The 13934-nt window shown below is 37.9% G+C and overlaps 1 protein-coding gene across 1 annotated transcript in view; it reads left to right on the top strand.

Annotated features, from left to right (window-relative positions):
* The window catches only part of GUCY1A2 (guanylate cyclase 1 soluble subunit alpha 2), a 172402-nt gene that overhangs the window by 108116 nt on the left and 50352 nt on the right, over window positions 1-13934 (top strand). Inside the window, exon 6 of the mRNA XM_067289748.1 lies at window positions 7793-7936. Within this exon, the coding sequence (XP_067145849.1) occupies window positions 7793-7936 (144 nt within the window). The remainder of the gene's footprint in view (window positions 1-7792; window positions 7937-13934) is intronic.

The following is a 13934-nucleotide window of genomic DNA, read 5'->3' as shown; positions in this document are numbered from 1 at the left end:
TGAAGTGAAAAACTCAATGACTACAGTATAACCTCAATTATCTAAATGTCAGGGAAGACAGAAAACATTTGGACAACTGAAATTTCAGATAATTATCAATGTAGCTAATAGATATGTTGGAGACATAGAGTATCATCTAATTAAAATTTGGATAACAGTAGGAACTGCCGTAACTAGTGCATTATAATGGTCCATCTTTGACAGTTGTGAGCATGGGAACTTTAAGAGGAAGAAGTACAAAAAGCCCCATATTAGCTAATTATGAAATATCAGGTACATATGGCAGACTTCTTTTTAACCTTTTCAATTTGAGATTTATACCCTGGAAACAAGGATTATATTCTTTATCAATGTATTCGCTGATGTATCTATAAAAATCCTCACTGTCTACAAAACTATTTGATTGTTCTTCAAAATATATTGCAAAATTCCTTCTATCTGAGTAAGATCTGGTGGTCCTAAGTTCCACAGGCTTCCTTCTTTCCTAACCCATAAAGGATGCTGACATCTCAACTTTCTAGAAGCAAAGTCCTTAGTACTTAGGCCTATATAGGCAATAAATTGTCATCATTCTTGTGTGTAATATAGTTCAGAAATTGCTTCTCTTGCCGTATCCTCATTTAACATTTAATTGAGCTGGAACTGCATATTAAAACAGGTTGCTGTGCAAGGCTGCATGCTGTTTTTCTTTTGAGATAAAAGCATTGTAGGAATTTAACACAATATTTTAGCTCATGAAGAATGTCTTTTGAGAGAGACATGGAATAGAATCTTGAATCTTTCATTATTTCTTACTTCTTTTAATCTCTCCCATCATTGCTCTCATCTCAGCCTGTATCTGGGCTCTAGAAGATGTTGTCCTCTTAGCTCTTTCATCATAGGGCTTCATGGTTTTCCAGAACAACCATATGAAATATTTAAAATATATTCCAGAATTTCTTCTTTTATGTTTTATTTATATAATTATGGTGAGAGCTAGATACAAGCCTCTATAGACACTTAGCTCACTCTGGCATATGCCACTAGGGTTTGTAATACAATATCACAGAGAACTACTTTTAACTACAATCTGTTCACCACGGCTTTGCTGCTGAAGAAAAGAGCTCAAATCTAGCACTCAGATATACAGACAGGAAAAACAGAGCTACCTCACTGCCCCTTTTCAGTGATAATCCTAGTTTGTATTTCTATACAAATTGCAAAACAGAAATGTGGATAGCCACCAGTAATAGTCATAGGATCACAGGTAATTCAGGTTGGGAGGGCCCCCAGAAGGTCTCTGGTCCAGGCTCCCGCTCAAAGCAGGATCAGCTCTGAGGTCAGACCAGGTTGCTCAGGGCTTGATCCAGTTGGGGCTTGAAACCCCCCAAGAAACTGCACAGCCTCTTTGGACAACCTGTGCCACTGCCTGACCGTCCTCATAGGGAGAAAGTTTCTCTTTATGTCCAGTCTGAACCTCCCCCATTTCTATTTATGTGCATTGTCTCTCATCTTCTGCCCCATACCGCTGTGAAGAGCCTGGCTCCATCTACCTGATGTACTCCCTGTAGGTGCTGGGAACTGCTGTCAAGCGCCCCTGAAGTCATCTCTGCTCCAGGCTGGACAAGCCCAGCTCCCCCAGCCTCTCCTCACAGGACAAGTGCTGCAGTCCCAGCCATCTTGGTGGCCCTCCCTTGAACTTGCTCCATGTCTTCCTTTTACTGGGGGTGAACAAAAATAAAAAACAAAATCCCCAAACTGGATGTAGTATCTAAGTGTGGTCTAGTAAGTGCTGAGTAGAAGGTGATAATCCCTTCCTTGATCTTTGGCTCTGCCCCTGTTCCTATAGCCCAAGGTACTGTTGGCCTTTGCTGTTACGGCACGCTGTTGGCTCACATCCAGCTCACTGCCCACCGGGACCCCTGGGCCTTTTCCACAGAGCTGCTCTCCAAGCAGTTGGACCCCAGTGTTTTTGCAGGAGTTCTTGCATCCCAGGTGCGGAAGATTGCATTTGTCTTTGTTGCATTTCATGAGGTTCCTGTTGGCCCATTTCTGCAGCCTGTCCATGTCCCTCTGGATGGCAGTCCTGCCCTCGAGCATATTGACTGCCTCCCCCAGTTTGCCATCATCTGCAAACTTGATGAGAGGGCTAATAATGTTATTAGGGAAAGAAGCAGACATTTTGACAGAAAAGGGAGATAAATTTACTCTGTAAAATTACAGATGATATTCTCACATATGGTATTTTGAAAAGATTAACTAATCAGCACATATTGCACACACCTAGAAGAGTGTGTCTGTATTTGGTGAGAAGAAGGGGAACATGCATAGACAATAGATGAAAGAAAAAGCAGGTATTTTAAGATGGAGAATAACACTCTTATGGAAAACAGACAAACAAACAAGAAAACCAGAAGAGTTACTTTTCTCAGTGAGAAAAGTTAAGTAAAGAAGAGGAAGAGCATTCAACTGTGATTAGCTAAGCCTTCCCCTGCTCCTTGTTTCTATGTATGCACTCTCAAGCTCTTTAAGAGGAAATTGCTATCATTGCAACTGTTGTTTGTTATTATTTCAATATTATAAAACAAAACTATATAGAATATCTCCCAGCTGTTGGAGAACTGTTTCAAGCTATTGGCAGATTGCTCATAAATGATAAGAAACAGTTTAGTAATAAGCTTCCCTTCAGCTAGATATAGTATATACACTTTATATTCTGTGGCTGTAAACAGGGTGTGGAGTGTAGAAAAACTGTTTAATATTCCAAGTTTTCTGCCAATTTAAAACTACAAAGACTATGAACACATACTTAAGCAGAAATAAATATTTCTGGTGATTAAAATAACACAAACATGTGAGACCATGAGCAGGATTTGATGCATTTAGAAATGTAAATGAATTTGAAATAAGTATCTCTTAGTCTATAAAAGTATGAAAAGAAATGAAGGACATGGAAAGGGCTGAAGAATATCTATATTTAGTAACTCTATTAGAACTTGGCATATTCTGAAATCCCTTGCTGAATTGACTCAGGGTCTAAGATCAGGGAAGATCATAAAGCTGCTGGAAGAATTCTTACACCAGTGTTTTTTCATATTTCCACTAGCAGAGCAGGAGAAAGTAAGCTGAAGAAAACAGGCATGCCCTTGTGCCAGTCTCAGGTGTGAACCCTTGGTGGGTTAGAGAGGAAGTTTGGGATACCATAGTTTCACTTGAGCAGCTTGGTCCAGCTCAGAGCAGTGCAAGGAGTGAATGCATGTACAGGTAAAACCTAGATCACCTTTTCACACCATCTGGTGAGGTATAGATTATATAGCATACCAAAACTAAATAATGTGGTGTAAATAGGCCCTGAGTTTTAAACTTTATAGGTGTGATATGGCTATATTGATAATTTACACATGTTAATATGGTAAGCAATATAACCTTTGAACAGCGTAATATATTTTTTCTCATACAAGTACCACTTAAAGGTTTTCTCTGCTCAAGAAAGAGCATGCACCTTGCAGAATACTTATATATTCACTGTCCAAAGTAATACTGTCCACATTTGCTCACCTATGTATAGCGTAAAGATATCCAGGAACATCCTGTAGTTCTTTGTACTGAATTGCTCTATAAATTTTTTCCAGTGCCCTGTGAGAAAAAAAATCTGTGTTTTCTGGATAATTATATCAGAAAGATGCTGAAGGATGAATGTCCCTTTCATGGAGTTGACTTGAGAAGGACTCTGTTAGCAGTTAATTTTATCTCAGCACGACAGCCAACTCAGACTAAAAGCACTTGTGCAACCTGTGTTAAGGGCTTTTATTTGTGGATGACACTGAGTTAGAGACAATACTTTAACTGTTTTTACGTCTATAGTGAAAACAAGCCAACTTCTCTTTATTTCCAAATTATGTATCTGTTTTGCATAACAGAATTTAGCCATCCATATAAATACTGGTATGGATTATTTTAGGTTTAATGGCTACAATGGATATTGTAACCCCTCAGGAGTGAGATAAATACCCACACAGCCTTCTGAGTATTTAGGAGAAGGGAAAAATAGTACACAAGCACTCTTCAAATGAAGGTAAAGGTTCTACAGGGGACAAGCTGTTAAAGGCGGATTTTCTTCCTGAAAGAAGACAGTGATTTTTGAATTTTCAGACCTATTCTTTTGTACCTAGTTAGTTTTAATATTAAGTAAAGAAGCCATTTTTAGCCTTCTTGATGTGGGTGTAACTTAACCTATTAAAAAAGCAAACATATATGCATGCATGCGCACGCACACGCACACATGCGCGCGCACACACACACACACACACACACACTTATTTACTGCTCTTAAATAAAAAGACAGTGACAAGTACTCAACTGTAAGAATTTTAATCCAAATGATCTATTAAGCTTTTATAGGAAACCTGCTGAGAGAAGCAGGACTACAACTACAGCTGTTTCTCCCTCCAGCTGCTTCTTTCAGTGGATTTAATTTTTGTGATTGCAGTAGGAATTTCACATCAGACATGTCACAAGAGTGACCCCTGTGATTACATTTGTGATGTTTATTTTCAAGTAGTGCTTTGGAAAAGGTGCTGGTAAGATTCCTTAGAGTATCGGGATTCCTGAGTGTTAGATGAAAATCTCCAAACTTGCCACTGCAGGTTTTTTCCCCTGTGTGAGGAAGCCTGTGAAATGAAGTGTGACCCTCATTACCTTTAGAAGTTCATATACATGATGCCTGGTGCCCATTCATTCATTCACAAGGAAGAGTACAGAAGCAGAGCTATTACTTCAGTACACCACACTTTTCCTTCTGAGCTGTCACTGAATCAACACCCCAACTTTATACCCCGTAGGACATCATTCAGCTGGAACTTCCAGATTTTCAGTTAAGCACGATAATGCCAGCCTAGCCACTAGTAGTTAGAAGAGACCCCTTGGAGCTGCCAAGTGATAGATTATTCATTTCTTGAATACTCACTTACTTGAATACTTATGGAGTAAGTTGCTCTCCGGTGTGCTCAGTGATTTCAGGATCTATCCAGCAGGAATTTTGGATTGAGCCATGAGCAGAGCTTTGTTTTTCTGGTCCCAATGTTGCTCCTCAGCTGAGAGAAGAGAAATCCTCTTCTTCCCTGAGAGTCTCTGACTCACTGACAGTCCATCCTGGAATTCTGAATTATATTATATATTCCAAATATATATATTATGAATTTTGAATTATATATCTTATATTATAATATATAATTCTGTCATTATAGTTTCTGTTTTACTGCCCTCATATGAGAGGACCAAACAAAGGTGTCATGAAAAACCTGAATCAGGGAATTTTAAGAAGCCCTGGAGCTTCTTAAAAAAGGGTTAGGGGAAAAAAAACACAGAAATTTGGAAATGCTGCCAAATCTTATTTTGAAGGAAGACTGAATCAAGATAAAGTTTGATGGGGACACCCAGCATGGAAATTTCAAATTAAATGGTTAGTTTGGGAAGATAGTGGCTGAAAACAGGGTCACAGAATGCAAAGTATTAGACAATCTTATCAGTACTTACAACATCCAGCTTCAACTACCAGATCAGTCTGAACAGTCCTAATCGTTCACCTTCAATTGTTCATCACACTCCAGTATTACTGGCAGAAGAACTTGATGGTGACAAGCACTTTAAAGGGTGTCCTAGAGTGGTATTATTATCATATTTATTTTCAGAATAAGATTATCACGAGGCATCTTGAGTCCCATTTTCCTGGTAGTACACAGACATGCAGAGTGAAACTCTGATGATGCTACTCTATTCAGTAACTGCAATTTAGCCCTTAAATTCATTTATACAGCTATGGAAATTTCCAAAGAGGAAGATGCTAACAAAATAAATAGTTTTGTCTGAACATTACAGGAATAGTGTGTGGTTACAAATCTGTATTTGCTGATGACTGTGTAATGTCACTAACTTCAGTGGAAAAGTCATTCTGAAATTAACTCATGCAACGAAGAACAGAATTTGTTTCTCATTTTTGTATTTGATGGCATAGCCTCAGCTCTTTTTATAGTAATCCTTTCATTTCTATTCAAACTGGCTATAATCATTCAGTGTTAAGGAGGACAAGGTCCAGATGTTTGGATTTCCCCTTACTCTCTCTAATGTGAGGATTTTTGACCATCTGCTTCTTCTCCATCCAGAATGACTCTTTTAAGATCTGCTACTTTTTATCTTTGTGGTCATGCCTTTTCTTCCCCAGTTTCTATGTTTTTCACCCTGTTCTTGCTTATCTGTTTGTGTTTGGAAAGAAGACCTAAACTGCAGGGAGCTGGCAGTCTCTCTGCTTCCCATTGACAAAGATCCTGAGAAGTGGATGGGGTTAAACAGTCAGACAGATAGCAGAATTGATTGCTCTTGCATGGCTTTTCTGTATTCAAGCACTATTAGGAGTTTCCAGACGTGAAGAGGGAGCTTTGGTAGCTGTCTCTGCTTGTCCTGTACTCTTCTTCATGTCATTTTGAGCTTCCTGTGTTATCCTTCTTCAGTACAATGGCTAGGAAAGGCTAAGGAGACAGACTTGACAATGGGCTTGTGGCAGTTTCTGCAAGTTGGACACGGGGGAGCTTTTGCTCATACTGCTGTTTCAGATTCATTCTCCAGGTACATTTAAATATAATGCTTACCTTTTGAGATCTTGCTTCCATTTCTATTTATCAGGACTGAAAATTAACCTGAGAAGGTCCAGGTCAACTAATATTAGCAGAGTCCCTGTGGAGAGAAGAATCAGCTTTATTGTTTCCCTGGATAATTCCTTGCTCAGTGCACACTTTCTTCTCATACTAATATTTGCCTTTTCTTCCGTTCCTGTAGTGTTGTGGGCCGGGTGAAAGCCAGATTAGTTATGTAGCCAAACCAAACTAATGCTTGAGGGTTGAGTCTACTTGGGCATTTGTTAAGGGATTGTGTGCTGAGATTGCTGCAGATGTGTGGGTAGGCAGACTGCAAAGCATAATGCTGTCAATAAAGCTGCAGAACGCTAGGCTTTCAGTGTTTCTCAGGCTGCCTTTATCCAGAGCCAGAGGGCTTCTGTAATTTCTTTTCCTCCCACTTCCTCCTGAGGGATAGCTTTCCTTAAAGAAAATCAAGGATGAGAGAGAGGTACGGCCTGTCTGACGAGACCAGAGGGAACAGTCTGCTGAACTTGATGCCTGAAGATAGGGAGTTCACACTCAGGTAGCCTGCACAGTAGGCAGAGGCAGCATTTCCTATTTGAAAATAAGAGAGAGATGCAGTCAAAAGTCCATAGCAGTAATACCTATTTTTAAATTCTGCCCATCCCAGGAAAAGCCACCTCCCAGTGAGAAGTCATGGACTTTTCACTATTTTTATGGTGACATTTTGCCTCTTGTAATTCTCCTCCTAATATGCTTTTCTAGCTGGGCAAATAATAATTGTGAATTCTAAACACGTAGCACAATTCTTACCTAAGAGCAAAGTGCTCAACTAGGATAGTGCCAACCAAAGCTGCAAGCAATTTTTTATTTAGGAAAATAGAGTTTTCTATATTATTGCAATGGGAAAATGTTGTCATGTCTCAGCTGATGGCTTGTATTGTTCTAGATGTAATGATCTTCTTTGGTTATAACAGTGATGAACCACTATGCAATCACATGTCAGATTTTGACTGCACCTGTTTGCAAACTCAGGTAATTATGCTCCGTTGTCTAATTGCTTACTTTATGGATGTTTTGCTCACATGTTCTTAAGCAGTGCTATTTGATTGCAGATAACTAATGGTAGCGATCTCTGCTCATTATCTTACTTTAACATTTGATTTGTCTGATTGCTGCAGGTGGAAACAATAGGTGATGCGTACTGCGTTGCAGCAGGGCTGCATAAGAAAAGCCTTAGTCATGCTAAAGCCATTGCCCTCATGGCACTGAAGATGATGGAGCTTTCAGAAGAGGTTCTCACACCAGATGGGAGCCCTATTAAGGTAACCTCTTTAATCTTTATTCTCAGCTGGTCAGTGGTACAATTGGCCTGATTAATTCCACCATATTCTGTTGGCAGAAATCCGTTTTGTGTTAGGAGAATTTGGAATCCTATCAAGATATCACAGGCTATTTTATGGGCATATACATTCAACAATCATTTAAGTTATGCCTACTTTAGCAAGCACAACAGACCAACACAAGCAGATCTGCAGACTGAAACAATTGGTGGCCAGGGACCTGACACCCACACTATACGTATTTTGGGGGATGTATTAGATACACTCCTGGAGCCCTTCTTCCCATTCAGTTTAGTCTAAAAAGAAGACAGTTCACATGCTTCAACGCTGCTCCATGCTACAAGCTAAAGTACATTACATGAGGGCAATTGAGAAATTGACTTCAAAAGTATGCTGCTGATCTGAACTAAAACACTAATGTAGATGCACTCAGGGCTCTGTTGGTCTAGGGGACCACATGTCTCCTTTGTAAATAGTTGCTGACCTGAATAAAAGAAGAGTGTGTGAACTGCCTGCTCTTTCTTGCTCATAATGTGCTTCCTTCCCACTCAGTTCCAGTTCCTTCCCCTAGCCTAGTACCAAAGAGTAACAGGAGGCAGAAAAACACATATCTTTTTGTACTATTTTAAAGTTCCACTCTGATGTTGTGCTGCTTTTGATGCTATAGTGACATTATAGCTGTTAGCATTTGGAATAGGTAGTGTTTAGGTAGAAGATGGAGATTCTGGAGGGAGAAAATCCATGGAGATACATACATGCTTTTCTTTTTAAAGCATCAGATTACACATTGTTTTCATTACATGTATTTACTCCACTGTGCATCCGGTTAAATTGTTCTTCCCATAACACAGACTTTTTGTTTTCAGAGAAAATGAGGGAATTATGTAGAACAGTATTCAACACTGGCTAAAGCACATAACAAAAGCCATATGTAGCTGGATGAGAAGGCCAGACACACTTCCCATGGGATGGTTTACATCATGATTGAATTGCTCTTTGTAGACTATAATTCTTCTTGTCTGTTAGAAAATGAGGATTCTGTCCATGGAAACTCTTATTTCTTCTGGCAAAAATCAAGGACCAGCTTTGAGGGTTTAAAACATAACATAAAAGAGCTAAAATTTGAAAAATTTAAATTCATAGATGCTGCTGTGATGCTCCTTGAGGAATGAAATTATATTTATCTGAGTTCTCATTCTTCTATATCTATTAGCCAGATCATAACTTGAACTTCATTCATTGCATTCTTTTGTATGGTAAATCAAGAGAGATTTTTATCCAGGTGAGTGGCTCTGCCCAGAAAGGAGAATGTGGACACAGGGCAACCAAGCTAGAATAGTTCCATGAAATATGGCAACACAATGTTCAAATAAAATTATTTTAAGTTTTAGATGAAATATTTTTCATTTGTAGGTATCTAAAGCTTTTGATGAAAATTTAAAAAAATGCAAAAATAAAACATTTATGATTGTTGAAAAACTTCTACATATTCAAAAATATAACTTTCTGAAAAAAACTTGAAATATCAATCTTTCTTTGAAAAATTTTGAAAAACCTTCATATAGACACTTCAGGAAGACAGAACAAACGTGAAAAGACAAATGTTTACTGAAGATATCTAAAGAGGTAGTATTTTCAGTTTTGATAAGTGACTGTTTTAAATAGGTATTAATTTAATCTTATTAAAATATATTTTTTAGATTGTTTGGCAATTTCTCTGTTTATCCTAAGAATATAGCTGATTAATAAATTCTAGCTACCCTGTCATACATTGGAAAAGCTGCCTTCTGGATCACCTCCATCCTTTGGCTTTGTTTAAAATGATTGTTGCAGTTATAGGGAAATTTTGAAGGTATATGTTTTACTTTGACAGCCACAGTCAGTTGTGACTGTTTTCATTATTACTGTCATTAATTTTCAGAAAATGCCCTATGGTAGCAGTGACTGCATAAGAAAACCTATTAAAAATAAATTATAAAGAGTGCAGAAGAAAAATGCTTGCAAAGAAGGGAGTTCTAGGAATAATCAAATATTTTGCCAAATGTCTTAATGAACCTCCTTCGAATTCAGAAGAAAAAGTCAGTTCATCATAACTTAACCTGAAAGTAGAGGCGATGAGAAGGCCTTCAGTGGGTGTGAGCTTTCCCGTCTTCAGTTTTAGCTATTATAGATTTCAAGGCAGGAGGGATGGTGATATCATTCAGTCTCTCCTCCTGGATAACAGAAGCCATAAAATATTATTGCTACCTTTGTCTTGAACCTGGTAACTAGTGTTTAAAAAAGCTTATCTTTTAGAGAGGCATCTGGATTTGATTTGAAATGTATCAAGATTAGGATTCCTCTCGCCTAGATATCTAACCTCTAAAACTGTATAAATAAGGACTTTTAGAGTCTACTCTAATCTGTCCTAGTTTAAATGTCTACTCTAGGATGAGATGAATCACACCCTAAAAATACGTATTTTTCTCACTTGTTTGTAAGGGAAGTCCACGGAACTAGCCTAAGTGTGGATGTCTACTCTGTAAATTTCTACACTTCATCAGATGAATCCTCCTACAAATGGCAAAGAATGCGTAGTTTTTCTTGGTGGTGATGTCAGTGATCTGTATTATTTCTAAAATGGGTTTGTCTGACTTTAATTTCCAACTAATACTGAGTTCTATAGAGTGATCCCTATTTTCATTAGCTGCCAGTTTTTCACTTACATTGCTTCACAATTGTGAGGGTGCACATCCTGCCACAGATTCACAACAAACGCTCCACGTGCATCAATCCACCTGAAGCTTAAGGAACCCTGTGGTATGTATCAAAGTTACCATGGAATCAGCTCAAAACCATTAGCAGGAGACTTTTTGCTGCAAGTACTTTCCAGTTATGCCTTGCCATTAAAATATTAAATATATTTATTGACATTAGATACAAAATTCACTGTGTGAACTGTAAGACATTTAAGGGCCTGACTTTGAAACAATGAATGAAAGTGTATCATAATGTGGTTATTTTGAGCTGGTCCTGTTGATGTGGATGGCAAAACAAGTGCAATATTTTGACAGTATTTTGACCTGAATTTCTATCCATGATTCATTCTTCCAGGAGCAGTGCCCATTCCCTAACTCCTTGCCAGGTGGATTGAATATGGGATGCTGATACAGCTTGCCTTTTTCTTATATTGAAAAAATCTACGTTATTTTTTGGATGTTTGAAAAGAACTTGAAATGAGAGGGCAGTTTTCCTCATGCCCAACTCTCTTATAAATATCTTTGACAGCTTTCACGAGCTGCTGTGACTAAATCCTGAGTTCATTCTTCAGGATACTCTTAGTAGCAATTTTGAAAAAGCTAGTCAATTGCTTCACTGACTCCAAGACAAATTTTCAAATCATAATTCTTAAAAGTAGGGGATCCTCTGATCTCAGGAGTAAATAGCAGAGTACTCTGTTTTTTCTCTCCTCTTCCCCCACAATGACTGATAAGACTTGATTAAATAGGAAGAAATTATTATCAGCCATTTATATAAGACCTTACACCACAGATATTTAAATTTTAATTTGTATTAATAAGCTAACAATTATAGTACAGTTACTTTGTTCTAATAGTATCTTTTGATAAGAAGGAAACATGTTAAAGTCTTCTTGGTATTTGCTGGGGATTTCTTTTCCAGAAACACATCTCTTGGGTAACCTCTCTGAGATCAGCACTGGAAACTGAGAATTCAAAAGTTACTCCCCAAATTTGTGGGGTGTGACTAATCTGATGCACTTTTAAGATGGCTAATTACCTAAGAGGGTGGGGTTTTCTTTAGACAGGTTCAAATCATGAATCTGCTTGGGTTGTCCTGCTTGCAGAGATTTCAGTTCTAGGGAATAAGGGGAACAGTGTGACAGTAGGAGAAACCTAGCTGCAATTAGGAAATGTAGTGCTTGAGATGTAACTCTTATTTCATGATTACTCAATTAGATATGTCTGGCTGTATGATTATGGCTATGGAATATGTTTATTTTCTAAATTGCTTTGATAGATGTATTTTGTTGTCATCTCAGGACTGAATTCACCAGAAGGTGAATGTTTACCTTCTGTGTTGCTTGAAATGATCATCCCTGTGATAACAATGGACATCTCATTAAATGACGCTTATGGAGCCTAAGAAACAGACTCAGGAAGTTAGGGAAAATGAATGAATGAATGAAAAAATACCCTATCACCTAAGTGGAAGTTTAGGATATGATTTTCACATATAAAGTGCATTGACAGAGAACCAAACAAAGGTTGTTATTTGAGTACACAATTAGCATTTAAATGTATTCATTCACAAAATACCTTCCTGGTGCAGTCATGTGTACTTTACAAAAAATCTCCCCCTTATAGCAATATCCATGTGACCAGTAAGCAGCAATGGACCTCAGGATGGTCGACAAGGTGTATGAAGCAGGTCTGGTTTATATCCAGCCCATCATCTCGCTCTGTGACTCAGAGCTCACAGCAGGCTGATGAGAGCTGATGTGCAGCTGCCACACGCTCAGGCATTTGTCACTTCCAGCAAAGCCAAAGGCAGCAGGAATGCATGAGCAGAATGGAGGTCCTGAGTCTACATTCTTTAAACCTACTTGAATAGCCCATGATTTGCAGGGTAAATAATAAAACAATAAAAACAATGCTGTTGTGCAGAAAGAGAGAGAAAGCAAGCTGTATTACAGCAGCCTCCACAAGTCCTACCATCAGTATTGTAACATAGTCTGCTCTTTTTGAAAGAAATATTTGTAACTGAAAATGGACTGAGAATTCTCCTGTGAGTGATGGAGAAGTCTTCAGGTCCCTGCATGATTTCTTTATTCCATGCTATTTGAGGCAAAATCCCATTACTTTAAAGTGAGCTAAGGCCTTAGTGCCAAAGAAGGACTTTTGGCTCAGATGCTGCATTGTAGAATTGAATATGCATTTATATCCTTTCAGCAAAAAATTTTTAGTCCAGAAACACTCAACTGTTTTAGGTCGTGTGCCACTAATTATACTTAGTGCCCTCTGCATGTTATTTGAAAATATGGATTTAAAATTGCCTCCTACCTTTAAGTGAGCATTACTTGAATTTGAGATACGCTTCATATCTTACTGTATTCTTTGGATAAAGTGGAAGTATATTAATTTTAATAGCTAGAGATAATGCTGTAAGAATTCTCTAGAGCGTTGACCTTCAGAGATAAAGGTCACCATGCATATCTCATTTAATGTGTTAAACCCATAAGATATTATCAGTGGCATCACTTTTTATCATGCTTCAAATCATGCCTAATTATTTAATGTGCAGTGTATATCCAAATGAAACAGAAAAGTTTCCTTTTCAGCTTATTGGATAATGGATATTGTTAAAAGGGCTGGTCTGGCAGAATGTACCTAGTTTTGACTAAACGGATTTCCTGAGAAGTTACCCTCTAAGATTATCTGCTTATTTTTTCAGTGTGCAAAGGCAGTATTAATAGGGTTATGAAGAGATACAGAATTGGAAACACACAGAGAAAAAGTAACTGATTTACACGAAAATGCTAAAATTAACTGCAATTATGTAGATTTGTGGTGGTCCTGTTTAAAGCATAAAGATTGGGCCCTATCGTAGTTCAAAACATGTTTTAAAATATGTTCCTCTACAGCAAAAAAAATCATTTTCAAATTATTATGTTACAAAACTATGTGAATTAGGCCTGTAAGTGCTTTCATCACAAACTGAAGCAAATACATACTCTCACCTTTTTATTTGCTTTCCTACTAATGACTAGGTTATGAAATAATCTAAACAGAGTAGTACAGAAAATTTCCTAGCTGATCTTGTTTTAAATGGGATTAATTTGTTCTCAGGTGAGGTAGACTGAACCTTCTATTCACTTGGACTGAAAGGCAGATTTTCTGGTCCTTTGTTTTCTATTGTTTCGTTGTTATCAGGATACAGTGCTCTCAGGACACACTTGCAGCTTCTAACTTTGAGATGTGCA

Source organism: Apteryx mantelli, chromosome 1, assembly GCF_036417845.1.
Source record: "Apteryx mantelli isolate bAptMan1 chromosome 1, bAptMan1.hap1, whole genome shotgun sequence".
NCBI lineage: Eukaryota > Metazoa > Chordata > Aves > Apterygiformes > Apterygidae > Apteryx > Apteryx mantelli.
Note: the sequence above shows the minus strand (reverse complement) of the source record. Positions and strands in the feature narration are given on the sequence as shown.